The sequence below is a fragment of the Anolis carolinensis genome, chromosome 1, assembly GCF_035594765.1.
Source record: "Anolis carolinensis isolate JA03-04 chromosome 1, rAnoCar3.1.pri, whole genome shotgun sequence".
NCBI classification, from domain to species: Eukaryota; Metazoa; Chordata; class Lepidosauria; order Squamata; family Dactyloidae; genus Anolis; species Anolis carolinensis.
In genome coordinates this window covers 340,327,495-340,346,918 of record NC_085841.1, presented here as the reverse complement: position 1 = coordinate 340,346,918, position 19,424 = coordinate 340,327,495, and the positions used below count along the sequence as shown (strand labels likewise).

Below are 19,424 nucleotides of genomic sequence, written 5' to 3'. Positions count from 1 at the left end.
CTGTATCTATATGTATCTTTCAGTGTATAAGATATAGAATGGGAAATGCACTCAGAAAGCAGAAGGTTGATATAGTGAGCAAGTAAGACTTCCATCATGATGCTCCAGATTTGCCACTTTGACAAATTTGTCAACTGATTAAAAGTGAAAAGCAGTCTTGACTAATACTATCTTTATTCAGTTTTGTGACTAGGAAGTGGATTATTTCCTGATATTCATGAGAAAAGAACATAATTGCTTGCACAACCTTTCTTTTAGCTGAATCTTTATAAGTAAGGAAGGGAAGACCTTTTCCTTCCCACGCATTTAACTAATTCTGAAATATGAGGACCTTTTGAAATGAGAATTAAATATAATTGGCAATAATTTTATTTTCTAGATATTTGTTTCAAGACAGAAATTATTTTATTCTTGTGTGGTTCCCACCTCCCTTGTATAAATTTATTAGATCTGTTAATTTGAGCAGAATTGTGTGATTAAATCCTTGTCTCTGGCGCTGAATTAGATGACAGGTGCTAGAAAATCAGTAGCAAAGGAGTGCAAATTAATCAGGTCACAAGGTAGTTGGATCATATTTCAGTTACTCAAAGAATAATGTTTTTGCTTTTATATTAAGGTTCTTTGTGTTCCTGATTGTTTGTTTAAGACTGCCTGTGATCCTACGTTTTCACTGTGACAAATTAAGAATATCAGGCAGGTAAGAACTGCCTGTTACAAAGAAGGAAGTGAAGTTGAGTTGATAGAATTCTGGACTGTCTCATTTCATATTGCAGATTAAATGGTGTATATGAAATATGCCAAATCTGTCTTTCTGGGATAGTTTCTTATGTGCAGTGACTTGTTTTACATGGAAAAGCATTCAAAAAGAGCACATCTGAACAATATTTATATTAATGTATGGTTTTTATTATTATTTTCTGATTGATCAGTAGAGAATAAGCATTGCAGGAGAAGAGAAGTATATGTCTACAGAATCAAAGTGGAACCATTAATGAAAATCTAGGTTGGTTTGAGCTCTCAGGGATTTAAGAAATTGTGGGCTGGCTCTTACTTTGAATAATAGGACTAGCAAAATGGGGTAACAGTCTCATATAAATTTATGCTAGTCTCAGCCATCTCTGACCTCTCCCCCTCCCAAAAAAAATCCTGACAATTCCTGTATTCCTCAATTTGTGCCCTATTGACAGCAGTACTTTCTTGTTTTTGACTAGTTGGCTCACCTTGGTGTCTATTCTGAGCATATTGTGGTGTTGAAATAAGCTACAACAGACACTCTATTATATTGTCTTTTTTCCCCTTAGGCATCAAAATATCTTCTTGAGTTGCCCTGCTGATAAAAGCTAATAGTTGGTGAACATTAGTGGACAATTCCCCGTTGAGTCCTTGTAGGGTAAAGCATGCCACTATAATGTAAAATTGTTTGATTTTAATGAAGCTATGATTCAGAGTTCCATAGGGACACAGGAAAAACAGTGAAAAGTTGCAAAAAATGGAAACAAAGAGGTAGGCTGTGAATTTTCAGGCTTCAATGAAAACTGCAATATTTATGTGGGATTTTTTTTAAAACAGTATGTGATGATTTTGCAGGAACCTCATTTTATACTTATTTGACCTAAAAGTTGATTCTCTTGTAGTTTGTATCAGAATAAAGTTGTTTTTCCTCCCTGTTAGTTCATATCAATAGAAATCTTTGAAATGGTCATATGACTGGTCAAACAAATAAATTATTATATCAGTAGAAATGGTCCAAACAGTGTCAGTGTGTGTGCTCTGTTATTAAAATGACCTGATAGATATTTAACAAACTCTAAATTCTTATTGAAAATGTGTGATTTGATCTCTGTTTGAACAACTGATTGTCTGTGGAAAGCAAGTAAACTCGCTTACAGTTTGAAGGTTATCAGAAGTGTATTTGCTTTCTGTGTAATTCTCTTTTATAGCTATTATTCTTTGTGATTTTAATTTGTGGTTTGATCTGTTATTTAAAGGCAACCCTCCAGATGCTTACTTTCATGGTTTTTTCTCCCTTTTTTCAGTTTGTAAGTAGTATTTACTATACAGGTCTATACCTAAATTTCTAAAGACATAGTAATAACACCCTCCCTTCACCACAGAATGTAAATGTTGTCCATTCGTCATGGAGGTTTGACAGCGTGCAAAGCAAGGCTGCTGCTCTTTACCCATTCAAGGCACCCTGAGGCTGTAATCCTGTGAGATCTAAATGCACTCAACTCGCACTTGGATTCAGTTATGAAAGAGGCAGTATTAATTTCTGGAGGGCTGCAAATTTTGGAGCAAACAAGAGCTAATATCAGGCATTTATCCATGGGTTTTTTTCATCTACCAAATCAATTCATCATACAATCAATTTCTCCCACTTATTTTTGTTTTTAGTCTTTTGGTTAAATTCTTAAGAAGATGATGATGGTATTATTATTATTATTATTATTATTATTATTATTATTATTATTATTCATTATCATTATTATTTACCAATCATCTGCATGGTTTTTCTGTCATTCAGTACAGAAATTGATTTTGGCCTATTCGTGAAGATGTTCTTATAATTACCAGAAGTGGAATGTTAGCACTCCACACACCACCAGGCTTACCAAACAAAAGAGGTTTACATTGTTACAATGTAGAAAGTCAAACACTTGACTTCTTTAACTCAAATAAACCATTTCCTAAAATGTAGAAAAACTTTTTAAAATATTGAAGATGAGGAATCTGGATTGCAATGGCTAAGTAAGCCTTCTGTGGTTTTTATAGTAACTATACTTCTTTTATTTAGTCCTGCAGAAGGTACTGTCTCTTCACCCCAGAGAGTGTTTTGCTTGCATGGGCTTACAGATCTCTGCATGTTCCACATTTTGATATTTTATATGTGTTGATGCCTGCTAGTTTTTATTTTTATTTTAGCATGTGAAATCTGATGAGTGTTTTCATGTTGCGTTGTTTTGCACAGTTCCATTTAATTCCTTTCCTTTGAATGACATTATTCTCATGTGATTTGACTTAAAAGCAATGTTTTATTTTGCAGCAAGTAGAGGATGAGCCCCAAAGTATTTCTATAATATCAAGTATTGATCATTTCACCATTCATTAGGCAGCCCTAAAGAGAAACACACCTGGGAAAGCCATGACATGATTATTTGTCATAAAGCATCAAGTAGAAAACAAGACAAAATTGAGGCTGTTGCCCTTTTAGTCTTTTGCCAAAATCAGCCATTTTATCAGCTGCTCAGAAATTAAAATTGCTCTCATACTACATATGTGCAGAAATGCTGACAAATTCATTAATCACCATGTCACAGTGACAGTCTTCCTTTGTTAGTTCTTCAAATTGTGGCGGATGGCTGTTGTTGAATTAAAGGATTATAAAATTAAGCCATTCAAACAAAGTACAGCTTCATCTCAGTGAATTAAATGTCAATGCGGTGACTTTTGTTAAATTTAATAATAAATCTTGGAACAGGTACCGATGAAATGTAAGAGAATGCCTCTTCATCTACAGAAATAGCTATGAAGTGTAATAAAAAGTGAGACAGCAAATGTGGCCCAGGCAATAGCTGGTTATCTTTTTTTTTTCTTTGTGCTTTCAGAAAGTTATTTTTTTAAATCTCTATTCTAGTACACAGAAAACCCCTAAGACATAGTTTGTAGTAGAAAAATCTTCAGTTGGACTAGGATTATAGAAACATAAACATCTATAGATCTATAGATCTCACAACCAAGTTGCCTTTGAGGATAGGCAAAGGTCCAAAAATTTCTGTCTTGTCCCTACATATATATGTCTTCTACATATTTCTCAATTTTTCTGAGGTAATAAATTTGTATTGGGGATGTCATCTCAGACTGCAAGTGGGGGATTTCTGAGTTGAATGCTCTGTGGGATAGGTAATACCTTCTGCATACAAAACTAGAATTCGAGGAGGAATTATTTGTTATGCAGTTGCACTTAATCATTGGGAAGTCAAAATGCCATCTGATCATTACAAGGTCTGTCTAGGTCAGTATTATCTATTATGATTTGTACAGCTCTCCAAGGATTTAGATGGAAGTCATTTGAGTCTGCATCTGCGGATTGGGCTGATTGAAGTCCAAGATAGATTTACCTCTTTGGCGCAGACAAGTCATAGTTATAACCTTTGTGTCTACACATTTTGTTTCAAATACATTTAAATTTAAAATACCAAAGAAGGTTTATCCCTTAAGTAATCTGTTTTCGACTACAGCTTCTGCAAGGTGCACTTCTCTTGGCCAGTAGTTACACATTCAGTACTAAATACTTGGAGGACATTAATTTACCTACCTATGCTTTATGAAATACGACTTTTAAAACTACATGGAGTAAGAATGGGCCATAATTACTTAATAAAATAAAGTGAATAAAACCTTAGCGTCCATGTTTTGCTAGTATATCAATACTTTCAATTAAAATGAAAAATAGACATGAATCAATAGAAAGAGAATACTTCTTGGGAGTTGCCTGCAAAACAAAGAAGTATGCAGCCCTAAAGCTGCTTGCTGGTTTTGCTGAGAAGAAACCAAGACTAAGGGACATTTCACTTCATTAGAATGAGGTGTTATTGGCTTTCTGAAGAATATACATATGCACACATGTTGGTTGCAATTCACATTTTTGTTTAGATATACTATACATTAGCAAAAAAAAGGTCATGAAGTTGCCCATAAACATATCTAAGAACCTCTCCTTAGGCTTGCTGATTTTCAAGATTTAACAGTGTTGGTCTCCAATTGTAAGGAACCATAACATGGTTGTGAAATTAAATCCTGGCAAGAAGATTGTTTCTTTTCCTTTTTTCAAGATGACACAAAGGATAGGATATACATTGGGCCAGGAACTATACATTGCCTGGAGTAGTAGTAATAATAATAGTAATAATAATAATAATAATAACAACAACAACTTCATTTTTATATCTCGCCACCATCTTCCCTCGGGGACTCAGGGCGGCTCACATGGGGCGAAGCCCAGCAACACAATGAAATAAAATGAACAAAAAATACATAGTACACAATTTACGGTATAAAAATAGAATAAAACAGCAATACAGTATAAAACAGCAATATTACCAGGCACAGTTTCTATCGTCTTAATGGGAGGGTAGACTAAAGCAGCAATACAGAATAGGATGATGACTAAAGTGCGTGAAAAAGTAGGAACTGAATAAAGTGCAAGATAGATTATTAGTCCCATTTGGTGCTGGTTATCTAGTGACTGTCTCTGAAGACATATTCAGTCTTCAACTAGCCCCTTTCTAATATTAAATATTTCAGTGACCACACATTTTGTGGATCGGAGGAGGAGCCAGAGCTATCCTTTTCTATTTTAGAAAAATCTTGAATATTCAGTTTAGTATCTTTGGTTTGCCATTTACAAGTCGCAGGTTCATGAGTCCAGGTGCACTTGAGTATTAAAGCCTATTTGTCTTCATTTTTCCATGCATAGTAGTTTGGGCCCTTTTAATATATTCTTCCTTCCACAAAGAGACTAGTACTGAAAATGACTTTTGTGAATCATAGTGTGTGTACTTCAGTAGACATACTGTATATTAGGAAAATATTCTTAAAATGTTGCGCAGAAACCAAGGCCACATACTATGCTAGTGTAAATTCCTTATTTTTAAGCAGTTGGGAGTATATGAAAAGTTTGTGTTCTCTTTTCCCCATCCCCAGTGACACAAATAATCTCAGCATCCTCTCTTTTTGGCTGTAACTGCAGTTAAGTTTTGCATCAGCACCATTATGAAAATTGGTCAAGATGATTAGCTTTAAATTTGTTTCTGGTATAGTGCTTAATGGCTGATGAGATTGGAAAAAGAAGACAACAGTAATAATGTATGCTCTCTCTTACAGTGGTCCCTCTTAAAATGTTTATGTGAACACAGATTAGGAGTATATATATATATATATATCTTCTATATATATAAAAGAGTGATGGAATCCCAGCGACCAACAAAACTACAGCCCCCCCAACCTTGAAATTTGACAACACAACCCTTCATCCACGCCTCTAGGTTGATACAACAAAAAGAAAAGAAAAATAAAGTCCTAATTAGAGGGAGAATAATAATTGTTTTTATCCAATTGCTGCCAGTTAGAAGGCTAAGCTCCGCCCACTTGGTCTCCTAGCAACCCACTCAGCCCAGGTGACAGGCAGAGTTAGGCCTCACTTAGGCCTCTTCCACAGATTATCTAATTTGCACTGGATTATATGGTAGTGTAGACTCAAGGCCCTTCCACACAGCTATATAACCCATTTATAATCTTATATTATCTGCTTGGCACTGGATTATCTTGACTCCACACTGCCATATAATCCACTTCAGTGTGCATTTTATCCAGCTGTGAAGAAGGGCCCTCATATAATCCAGTTCTAAGCAGATAATATAAGATTATAAATATACAGTAGAGTCTCACTTATCCAACATAAACAGGCCGGCAGAACGTTGGATAAATGAATATGTTGGATAATAAGGGATTCAGGAAAAGCCGATTAAACATCAAATTAGGTAATCATTATACAAATTAAGCACCAAAGCATCATGTTATACAACAAATTTCACAGAAAAGGTAGTTCCATGTGCAGTAATGCTATGTAGTAATTACTGTATTTACAAATTTACCACCAAAATATCACGATGAATTTAAAACACTGACTACAAAAACATTGATTACTAAAAGGCAGACTACGTTGGATAATCCAGAACATTGGATAAGTGAATGTTGGATAAGTGAGATTCTACTTTAATATGAAATAATTACTGTGGTAGAATAATACAGAACAATATAATCTCTAAAACCAGGACAGTAAATAAAGAGCAACACTCTGAAAGCAGGGAAATTGGAAATTCCACAAAGGAAACAATCAGGGCCAGCTAACACAGACAAAAAAAAATCAAAAATATTCTATATTCACAACCTTTAGGAAATAATATCCCCTGATGGCGCAGCGTGTTAAAGCGCTAAGCTGCTGAACTTCTGGACAGAAAGGTCGCAGGTTCGAATTGGGGGAGAGGAGAGAGCCCCCACTGTTAGCCCCAGCTTCTGCCAACCCTAAAGTTCAAAAACATGCAAATGAGAGTAGATGAATAGGTACTGCTCTGACAGGAAGGTAACGGCGCTCCATGCAGTCATACCACATGACCTTGGAGGAGTCTACAGACAACGCCGGCTCTTTGGCTTAGAAATGGAGAAGAGCACCAACCCCCAGAGTCAGACACGACTGGTCTTAATGTCAGGGGAAAATCTTTGCCCTTTACCTTAACTACCACCAATTCCTCAATACTTTATTTCCCATAACACCATACTTCGCCACAGCAATGCGTGGCCAGACCGGACACACACACACACACACACACTTGGGTCCATTACATCAATGGGTGAAGGGAAAGAGTGCCCTCTGGTATGACATATTTGCCAATTTCAACTTTCCCTACTGCAGTCACCCACCTTATTCCATGCTCGTTTAGATTTTCTGGCTTCCAGAAAATATTCTGATGGCACAAAAAATCTGCACAAAGAAACAAAATAAGGGAAAGCTCTGCCAAACAAATGGATGACGATCCAATCCTGCAAGAATATATGTATCACAATACTTGCTGAGTTATATCCAGATAATATCCAGATTGTAAAATACACTTGTTTAAACGAATATGTAAAAGCAAGATAAGAGTGTGAAAAGAAACTCAGTTTCTCAGTGAAGAACTGTGAGGCTTCCGTAAAGGTGAAAATGCCCTTAGCAGCTGTAAATCAAGTCGTAATCCAGCAAATGACGTTTCCCCTTTCTACACGAGAATAAGTTTCAGCTGTTTCATTTTTACTTGTAACAAAGCTGCCAGGGTACTGTTACACAGTAAAGTTCTGAATAGATGTAAAATCTGTGGTGGCTAATAAATAAAGATGTTCCAGGGGAAATATTCAGTATTATTTTTGAAGGAAAATATAATACATACGAACAGTGTTCCAAAATTGCCATCAAGGAAGTAAAGGAAGGTGGTTAGTTTGTGTGATCGTTTATTTGTAGCTTGACAAGGCATTCATCTTTTTCTGCTTCTTGCAGAAATCTGTCATGCTTTTTTTGTCTAGTTATCTAAGGTTTTGTGAAATACTATACTTAAACAGCCTGTTTAACAAAGTTGATATCTCAAGAGGGACAGTAAACATTGCCCCAAAACAACTACACTTTAAGATATTTAATAGTGTAACTGTAAACACTAGTCTATTTGTGTACTGTTTGGTACATAGAACATACTACAACAACATTCATAATAACAGCAATATATCTAGGAGAGGAAGAAAGTGTAATAGAGATCAGATGTGTAATCTGAATGCAAATCAGATCCCTTCCTTTGTTCTAACTCTATTTTTGTTCACTTCTCAAGTTCTTAATATTGATGTTTGAGTGGACTTTGAGTTGCTTAACAGGTTCCTATTCAGGAAAGTGTTGAGATCATTTCACATGCATTAATTATTTTGATCTGCTTATTTACTGTCCTTAAAACACTCTAATTACTTCTCTTGGGAAGAAAAAATACTGCAGCTACTAGCACTGAAAAACAGATAGTAACATTTACATCATATGTCATCCAAACTTCCTTAGATCTTAAAATTTGTGCACATAGATGCTAAACTTTCATACCTACAGATCAGTGGTATGAGCTTTGTGATTCACAGTGTCTGCTCCAATCTTTTGTCATTTCTGATGGTAGTAAACTGGGCTTTTGATGTGGGGTCACTAACATTTAACATCCTGATAATCAGGAGGGGAGAAATATGGTTGTTTTGGGACCTTGTACAAAGGTAAGATGGAGAACTGAAAGCAACATCAGAAGCCTAACAACACCTCCATACAATTTATTAATTTTTTTTACTTCCACAGGTTCAGTCCATGCAACGTCAATAGCAGCCTCTAGAGTGGAGCAGGCATTGTCTGAAGTTGCCTCCTCTTTACAGAGCAGCACTCCGAAGCAAGGTCCTCTGCATCCTTGGATGACTCTGGCTCAAATCTGGCTTCATGCAGGTAATAGACACAGCTGCTGTTTTCTTTTCCTGGTCATTAGCTCCAGGAATTTGTATTCATTGCATTCAGCAGGCCAGAATGTTTTATTGTATGTCAGCTAAAAGCACAGCTTTTCGGGACACTTATTCAGTAAGTGGCATTTTGTTTCATTTTGAGACGAGAACATTTGGATGTTAAATTTATGAAACAGAGGTCTAAGGGAAGATGGCATTTAGTATTTAACAACCTTGTCAGAAGGTTGGCTTTCCCCCCTTCTGCAACTGCTGCTCAGGTTTTGTGAAGTCATGGAAATTTAAAGTGTTTCATTCAAAATTAAATGTGACAGTGTTTTGGTGAACTTTAATCTGGCATTTTGGCAGAATTGTACAACTGGAACAGGGTAGCTCAAAATGTGGGTTTTAAACAAAATGATAAATGCCACCAGAAATTACATCTGTTGTTTTTTTTCCCCCCAAGCTGTAAACTAAAACTAGTTTCTGGAGGAAACCTATTTGGAGGAATATATATATATATATATTATATCGTTGCTCCGATATTATCATAACTTGAAGTCTATAGCTAGGTGTTCTGGCCTTATGAATGAATGCAGACATATTGACATCAAGTTCAAAGAGCTAAAAAGGAAGCAATTTGGTCACATGGGGCCAAGGTTGGAATGCACTTATGCATGTTCCTGGACATAATCACTCATTCAGGAAAGCAAAATTTTGAGAGGGTTTTCATAGAAATTAGGCTGTGGGCCAGAGAGTGGACACATGTTAGTCCCCTCTATCATCCTTCTACCATGATAGGTTCATCTTATGGTTACCACAAGTTGGAAGCAACTTGAAGGCACACAACACATTTAAGAAGACATCATTGTAATCATTTAAATGTTTTAGAAGACTACAAGGAAACTATGGGTAGATTGCAATAGGCAATAATGACCACGCTCCTTTCACCACAAACTACTTTGATAAAGAACAGCCTTTTTCAAAATGGTTGTCTAGATTCTTTGAACCATTCTATCTAGCTCCAGCTAGTATGGTCAATTATTGGGCAAGTGGGAACTTCAGTGCAAAGATTGTGGTGGGCGTTGGGAGTGTATCTACACTGTAAAATTGATTCAGAGAAGACTGGAGAACTTATAAAATTACAGCTCCCATGATTCCATCACACTGAACCATGGCAGTTAAAATGGTGTAAAACTTCATTAATTATATAGTGTAGATGCACCCTGGTTTTCTCTAACTTGTAGAATTTGCAGAACTTCTGATAAGATTTTAAGGGCTGAAGAGAATAATTAAGTGCACATAGTGAAACTTTGGAGGTTTTTCTTTGATGGCTACAGCTCCCCGTGCTGATTTCTAAAAAAAACTGATGAAACTTCTGGTTAAAAAACTTCTAGACAGCTCAGTCTAGATCAAAAAGCTAGAACGAGTGGAGGGAACATGGAAACCTTTCTGTAAGTGTGGCCAGAATCCTTTTAAAAAGACACACCAAGGTTATTTTTCCCCAGAATAAAGCCTCCAGGTGCAATACTGTCTGATTAATTTATTGCAGGTTTCATGAAGAGACATTTTTAAAAACCCTATAGGCTTATTATCATACAACATTCATCTCAGCTATCTCCAGGAGCCCTTTCATTGTACAAAATTATATAGCATTGTTTGCCATGGCAACATATTGTGGATGACTGGGGTTTGTAATTTGGTGAGGCTAATAGGGAATCTCATAGGGAATCCTAAATACACCTGCCTCAAATGCATATCTCAGGATTCATAATAGAATCATAGTGCTATATTTTTGTAGTACATAAGTGCTTCAGATTGGGTTCCTCTAATGTTGTTCCTCTAAATCTCATGACATAGTAACATGCTGATTTGGTTGTCTTTTAACATGCTGACAAGACTTCTTTTTGCCTTGTCGTTTTTTTAAAATATGCAGAATTGTTATCTCTCGGGGCCAACTACATGTGTGCAGCAGGGGAGCAAAGACTGGTTTTCCAAATATTTGATATTTACTTTAAAGTAGCCATGAGAAGTTTTGTTGGAGTAGCAGCATTCGGGCACGTTAGGCGATTAAACCTTAGTGCCCAGAGCATGAAAAGATTTTCCCAATTTAAATTGCCCTATTCCTCCGAATTGCTATTACCAGTGCAGTGAAGAATACCTGCAAAGAAACTCACTTGGAAGCTATCACTGGAATCCTGAAGAAGGCTGCCGAGTCACAGCATCTTGCTGGTTCCGTCCAAAAAATCACAGTGACAGCTGGGAGTGAATGGGTCTCCCTCACTTCATATTCATTCCATGTCTCTCAAAGGTGTTTACTTATTTATTTGAAGCCTTTTCCGCAGCTCTTCTGCCAAATTAGATCCCAAAACAGTTTATATACAGTCAATAAAAACACTATAATCTCCGCTCAAAGGCTTGCAGTCAAAAAGACATGATACCAAAGCAAAAAGGGATGGACTATAAAATTCAATCTAGTTTATGTTGTTTGGAGTTCTGGGTGGTTCCACCTCCAGTGTGCTGCAACCAAGTAGAAAAAATATTTCTTATTGTCTGATGAAAACTCTGAATCTGCCAAAGGGATCTTCTTTTAATTTCTTCTGTCCCTTTTCTGGTTTCAGCAATGTTTCCAGATGGAAATGACGCAGATAGGGTTTTTTTCACCCAGTCAGAGAAAGGAGTAAAAAATTCATTCAGACATCCTCAAATTGATATTCTCTAATGTTTTGATTCTCAGTTATCATAGGCCCTAGGCAGCATGGTCAATGGACAAGAATGGTGGAGGTGGTATAGCAATTCAAACATCCAGTAGAAAAGGTCATGTTGTTAACCCATCTTTAAAGCCTGGACAAGTTTGATGTAAATATTAGAGCCAGCATGGTGTAGAGCCAGCATAGTATAATGGTATGAATGTTGGACTGTGATGGTGGAGACTACAATTTGAATTCCCTCTCTGCCATGAAAACCTATTTTATGACCCCATGCGAGCCACATACTCTCATCCCCAGAAAACCCTGCTGTAGATTCACATTAGGATCACCATAAGTCAGAAATGACACAACAACAGCAATAGAGGGAAATGGCTTTCCTTTATCTATGTGACAGGGAATGCACATTCTGCATCCCTTGCATAAAACAATCTAGTAGAACAAGAGACTGGAAAAACATTCATGTCATCAGAGAAGAAGCTTTTAATTGTGTTTTGGATTTGTGAAACTGTTCAGATTAAGTTGACCAAACTACCCAATCCTATAACACCAACAGATCAGGATAAGTAGATTATATTCTATGTATGACTGTACCTCTGAAAAGCAAAAATAGCAAAGGCTGGGATGCTGTTCTCCTTGAGCCAGAAGCAACATGTGTAACCTCAGTTCTATCACACATCATCTCTTCTAGTCTTCAGTCCTGGAACTGAACCACTGCTGAGCCCAAGGCTCTCCACTCAAATTAAGTTCAAACTGTTTCCTTTCTCGCCCTATGTATTCACAAAACCTTCTGTTTGAAGATTGTAATGTAATGTAGCATTTAATTGAAGTGAAATCCGTGCCTGGAGTAAGCTTCCTCAGAAAAATAAGTCATAATGTAAGCAAAGGAGAAATAGTGCTTACATGAGGATCATTCATTCATCTTCCTTCTTCCTCTCATGGCAGCTGAAGTATACATAGGAATTGGGAAACCTGCAGAAGCCACAGCTTGTACTCAGGAAGCGGCTAACCTCTTTCCCATGTCTCACAATGTCCTCTACATGAGAGGTCAAGTGGCAGAACTTCGAGGAAATATTGATGAAGCGAAACGCTGGTATGAAGAGGCCTTATCTATCAGCCCTACCCATGTCAAAAGTATGCAGAGATTGGTGAGTCCAATTTTACACAGCACCGTATATGTTGAACACCTTGAACACATAACAAGAGCTATACTTATATAGCATTGGTGGGTTGTTGGGGAAATCATGGAACCACGGGTCATTGGTCCATAAAGGATGGTATGCAAACCTGCCGTGGTGTGATGACTTTCTCTTTGGTAAAAGAAAGAGAGGTTAGAACTTCATAAATTAATGCTGGTTTCTTTTTTAAAAAAAATCAAATTCCAACATTAAAAGGGTCCTAAATTCTAGGATGAGACAAAGGCAAATCATTAGTTTTGTTTAGGTAATGGGGTTTGTATACTCCAGTGGTTAATTAACTGGCTATTTATCTCTATCTTAACCCAGTCCAAACAACTAAGATTAGATTAAAAGTGCAGTTTTGTGGTCCCAAGAGTGTGTTCTTAGGACATTGGACTGAAAAGGAATCTACTTTCCAATGTTTTATACAATGGTGCAGACATGGAGAGAGAAATCCAATACTGATGTAGAGGGGAGATCAAGATATTCTAGAGGGAAGGCAGTGAGCCATTTCCGTATTTATTTTGCGTAATTAAACGAGACACCAGCAACATTTTTGTGTACTGTTTTTAGGCATTGCGTTTATATGTTGCTGAAACTGACTTGTGGAAAGGAAATCTTTAAATTTTTTCCATTTTTAAAATCTTGGATTATTATGCAGGATTTTGAATTTCAGTCAAGGTATAGTTTTCAACAGAAATTGAGATCTAAGAAGTACCTTTTAGTTGATTTCTTTTTATTGCAACAACACGTGTTTAATTGGTTTACATTTATTTTGAAAATCTAATTCTATAGGAGATTGGTAAAATTGTCATTCTGTTTACAAAATAATGCTCATAATATGGCATCAATATATTTCTTTCACTTTCTTTTAATTGTTTCTTTGGCAAGCATCCTATATTTAAGCACAGTGATAAAAAGTTCTTTACAAAGACTGGAGAGAAAGGAAATCGAAAATATTGTTAGAAATGGACTTCCCTCACAGTTGATGAATTTGTAGTAGAATTCCCTGTTCCCCACCTTGAAAAAACATTATAATTAATGATAGAGCTTATGTGTTTTATTAGCATTTAATTACAGATTAGTCTGCCCATTGTGACTGTTGTTCTAAGAAACCTTTTTAACTTACTTGTTTAAATTGCTCCCGCTATGCATAGAACTTAGCAAAAGAGTTATAATCCCCTGCCTAGTACTCAACATTTTTATTTCAAAGTAGGAGCTTGTTTCAACCTAGGCTTTCATGAATTAATAAGAGAGGCTTTTTCGCATGCATCTCAAGGGACCAGATAAGGAAAATTACCAGCCAGGAGCACAAAACAGGGAAGCATTTTCATTTTACTTTCCTGACATCTCAAGATATTTGAACATATTGCATCCCAAAAGTGCTTTGTAAAAGAAATAGGTGGCTGACCAAAATTGAATTAAATAAAGTCCAAATACAGTTTAAATATCCCGTATCCAAAATGCTTGTGACCAAAAGTAGTTTTTTAAAAATTATTTTGGAATAATAATATATAATATAATAAAACTTTATTTCCCACCCTATCTCCCTGAGGGGACTCAAGATGGTTAACAACAAATATTGGCAAATATTCAATGCCACATAAACTAGACTGAGACAAAATAATCCACCCCACCTTAACCCAAAACAGACTACATCTACATCAAAAATAACCACAGATTAACAATAATTAAATAATATAACAAATATACAATTCTGCAGCTTATATTGGGAAAAAACAGCCAGAATCTAAACAAAGCAAAATAAAATAAAAAATTGGAATTTTTGCAGCCGGCAGTCAGAGTGACCGGACATTTCTGCTCCATGGTGACTATGCATGATATTCTATGCCTCCTCGTCTCAGTATGCTTTGGAGCAAAAATAGGTTTTTAATTGTTTTTTTAAAAGAGAGTAAGGAGGGGGCCATTTTTATTTTTTTGGGGAGAGAGTTCCAGAGTCGGGGGGACGATCCTGGAGAAGGCCCCCTCCCTCGTTCCCACCAGCCACGCCTGAGAAGGAGGTGGGACCGAGAGCAGCGCCTCCTCCATTGACTGTACTGCCCAAGCAGGTCTGTAAGTGGAGCTGCGGTTTGCCAAATAGTCTGGGCCCGAACCGTTAAGGGCTTTAAAGGTAATAACCAGCACTTTGCATTTGAATACCTGTATTTCATATATATGTGCATAAAAAGATATCTTGGAGACCCAGGTCTAAATACAGAACTCACTTATATATATTGAATACAACATATATGCTGATGGTAATTTTATACAATATTTTAAAATAATTTTGTTTATATACATTACACCTTCAGAAATTAGAGTACCATGATCTCAGCCACCTATCTGGATGTTTTGAGTGGCTGAGATAGCGATTGTTTTGCATTTCTTGTAATGGACACTATGTATTAGAAAGAGAAATACTCCTATCTCAATATGTATCTGGCTTTTATTTATATTGCCTCTGTTTATTAGCAGCTGTATCAACATGATACTGTACTGTTTATTGAGTGTGTTGTTTTTACCAAGCATATTGTCTCACGTTTCCTTTTTTCTTTTCATTGAAAAAGTATTATATGTTCAACCTGGAATGGGTTGTGATAACTATTCTATTTTATATAAACTTTCTGAAATCTCATAGTGTACTTGTGATGTAATATTTGTTCTATTAGCTATTTTTCTTTGTGTCTTTTTATGACGTTTTAGCTTCCTCCCTCATAAAACTACTGGTAAGCCTGTTGACAACAAAAAGAATGGAATTAAATGTGTATTTACCTATTAAATCTATGACCCCATTTTGCAGAATACATTTTAACAAGAAAATTTAGAATGGACTTAGAATAAAAATTAGAATAAAAACAGAAACAGGAGAAATGTATCCTTGTCCAAATGTTGCAATCTGATTAGGTTCATAGCTGAGTGTGTGTACATGCACAAAGGGAGAACCTGAATCTCCATGGAGATTAATCTCATCCAAAATGGGTTGAATCTTCATTCTCCCCTCTACCTTTTGACTGGCTGTTTTGTCTAGATTCAGGTTCAGTTTGATTACCTTCTCCGGGCCATTACTGACACCAGTTGCTGATTTAGAACTGATGGATCTCCTCGATTTGGGAACTTGTCTGACTATGGTCGAGAAGTACCATAGTCTCACAGTGTGTATAAGAGGGAACACACTAGCATTTTACTTCATCCTTCTGTACAGTCCCTATAGTTCTCTGTTTACACAGATCACACAAGTGGCTTATGGCACCATTTCCTAGGCCATTCTTCCCTACTGGTGCTTTGCCCTTCCTAGTGCATATGTCATTTTTTAACTAGAAATGTGATAAGCTATTAAACAGTCACAGATGCACACCCCAACTCTCATGCAATATTTCCTTAACTGTAAACAAAAGATACAAGTATCAGAATTCTGGTAGCAGAAAACCACCATACTCCAGAAGACCTTTACCAGTGTTAAATAGAATAGGCAATAGGATGGAAGCACAATACCCATGGCCAATACTCATGATATCAAACAGAAGTCCCCCAGTAAGGTTTTATCTTAGAATGACTGGAAAAACTAAAAGAATGACTCAAAGCCCACAACCAGATAGTTGGGAAAAGTATTGTGTTCAATGGTGTTGAAAGTCACTGTGAATCTGGCGCAACCACCAGGCACATACTTCTTCCAGTTTCCGTTGTAGATTATCCACCAAAAGGTGACCAAGGCAGCCTGTGTCCCATAACTGGGGACAGTTCTAGCAAATTCACAAAATCAAAAAATGCTTAAAGGTGAGAAGCTACCGCACACTCTAGCCCTGTGCATCAGAATTGTATACTGTAGCCACACCAGTCTTCATCTAATCCAGTAGGATCAAAAATAATTTTAAATCTGTCCCAATATCTCAATACCACCTTTATTAGGCATAATGGCATCACACCCTGTTTTACCAGTCCCGCTCCCCATTACTGCCTTTATGTGCCAAGAAAGGCAAATATAGTTGCTTTCCCGTTTCCAAGGATGCTGTCCCCATTATTTGACTTTATAAATTGAAGCGTTTCCATTACAATGTCAAGTTTAATATATTGAATATGTAGCCAAAAACTGGAGGTGTAGGACAGCAACAAATTAACATACCTATTGAAAATGTAACATGTAAATTTAAAACATTCAGATTTCACATATGGCCCAATCCGTATGTTTATGAATTATTATTTCAGCAGATACATAGATGCAAATTTACAACAATCTGAAATAAAGGAACGGTCAGAGATTCTCCAAATATGGGGACCTTAATTGATGTGGAAAATGTTTGAAAGTGGGCTATTGAACAAGGGGATTGGGTGTGAAACTACTACGGTACTTGAGACTCAGTATTTGTTTTACTTTAATTCTTTAAATTAGTGATACCCTAAAAGCTGTGGACAAACATTAGCACTGTTGTTGATTACATCTCATATTCTCTTGCCTGAGTTCAGATAATTCCATTAATTCAGTTTTCTTAATCAAGTGGAAAATCTGACTGAGAGAAATTTCCCATTTAATAGTGAACCAGGATTTTTAAAATCCTTTGAAGCTGAGATTGTAAATGGCATGTTCATGTGAGCTTTCACTTTGTTGCCTATTTTGTATGTTATCTTTGGAAAAATACACTTTTTTCCCATTGTTTATCAGTTCCTTGATCGCTTAAACAGAAGCGGTTTCGTGATTTAGTCTGTTTTTGTTTATAAAATGAAAGGCAGTGGCTAAGTGACATTGAGCCCAGGGCAACTAACTCACAAATCATACTCATGTTCTAATTGCATCAAACAAATCAGATAATTCTAATCCAGATGTATGAAGTCACTCCAGTTTGCTCTTGTTGCATGTCAGTTTCAAATAGTGCTTTACAATTGAAAGTTCTGTTGTGTATATAATTGTATAATATTTTAAAATGTTATCAAATTCCACACATTGGGTAGTAATGTGTCTTTGAAAGGAAGAACAGATGCAAAAATATAAAATGCAAGGTGGTGATGAATGCTATTATTTAGAATACTGCTAATGCTGTCAACATTTCAACCTTCTGGTCTTTGTGACAACACATTAATTTTGTATCTAATCCCCAATTTATTTTTCTCACATATATTGTACAGAGCAATCTTATGGTTCCTGAGACAGCTGGAGACTATTACTACATGTCTGTTGATCTCTGTTTTCTGACACTATTTAACTCTACAGCTTTTAATATTTCCATAAAATTATCAAATGTTCATCCCATGTCATGTTTCAATGCAATATTTTGTGATACTTCCAATATTACAAGTGAATTTGTATGTCAGAATAGTTATCCAGAATACATTTTTAACTGATACTACAGCCTTTATTTCAGAACTTGGGCTGTTTTAATTTTTTTAAGCAGGAGCAGAGGTAGGGCCTTTCCAGTGAGGCCATGTGTTTGTGAAACTTCCTCACTAGACTGGTTTTCTGATGGGTAGCCAATATGTTCTTGTTTAATAACAGCTCTTGTGAGTTAGCATGGAATCGTGGTTTAAGCATTGGGCAACAGCTTTGCTAACCAGGGTTTGAATTCTCGCTTGGCCATGAAGGAGGGAAAGGTAAACACTCACTCTGAACAAATCTTGCCAAGAAAACCCTGTGACAAGTTTGCTTTAGGATCACCATAAGTTGGAAATGATTTGAAGACATACAACAACAACAACAACAACAACAACAACAATTGGAGCTCTTCGTTTCCAAAGTTCAACATTACAAAAGCAGGCTTCCCACATAATGGAATTTATAGTCCGTCTCCTACCTCCTGCAACATTTTGCTCTCTTCAGAATTTGGTCAGAAGGGGCACCTACTATTTGGAGCAGATTTTAAGAGGGTTAAAAAAGAAAAAGGAAACTTTTGCTATTCCATTCTCATATATGTTTTTATTGGTAGGAGGATTAATACTCTCCAAATCTAACAAAGCTGGACTATTACCAAGAATGCACAAAAGAAGGTTTCAGCAGACTCACAGGAATACCTCAGGTTTAGAAGAGTTGCACAAAATGAGTGGACATCCCAGTTCTGCATAAGCTTCTCACAGCAACTTACTTCTTTCAGTTGTTATACCCAAGTAGAATAAACCCATTGAATCAATGGAGCTTACATAAGCGTTGACGTACCACGTTCCTATTGATTTGGTAGGAATGCTTATTAAGTTTATATATAACTATTAAGCCTTCCTGAAAATATCCATGAAGCCATAATTGTTCCTGGTTTTTCTAATTGATCTTGCATAGGCATTTTTCCTTGAGAGTTTTGTAGGTTCTATCTTATCCAAATGTCTTTTTCAAGCACCCTACAAACTGTCTGGTACTAGATGGCTTGCTGAAAATTGGCCAATTGCAGCCTATATTCTTTCCTACTATGGAAACCTTGAAGTACTGCTGCAATATTTCAGAAAGGTAGCATGGAGATACACTATTTGCATTTTAAAGCGTATCTTTGAAGAGTTAGCTTTGGCATTATCTCAAAGAGGTTTG

General features: G+C 36.4%; 1 protein-coding gene across 8 annotated transcripts in view; it reads left to right on the top strand.

Annotated features, from left to right (window-relative positions):
- ttc7b (tetratricopeptide repeat domain 7B) overlaps positions 1-19,424 on the top strand; it is a 119,484-nt gene that overhangs the window by 87,431 nt on the left and 12,629 nt on the right. For 6 of the 8 annotated variants that reach the window (XR_010002167.1, XM_062968407.1, XM_062968408.1 and 3 more), the window contains 3 exons: positions 1,989-2,039; positions 8,909-9,049; positions 12,693-12,895. Coding sequence is in view for 7 of the 8 variants with exons in the window: in XM_062968407.1 (XP_062824477.1) it covers positions 1,989-2,039; positions 8,909-9,049; positions 12,693-12,895 (395 nt within the window). In the remaining variant the exon portion in view is untranslated. The remainder of the gene's footprint in view (positions 1-1,988; positions 2,040-8,908; positions 9,050-12,692; positions 12,896-19,424) is intronic. The other 2 variants (XM_062968403.1, XM_062968404.1) reach the window with 1 other exon arrangement.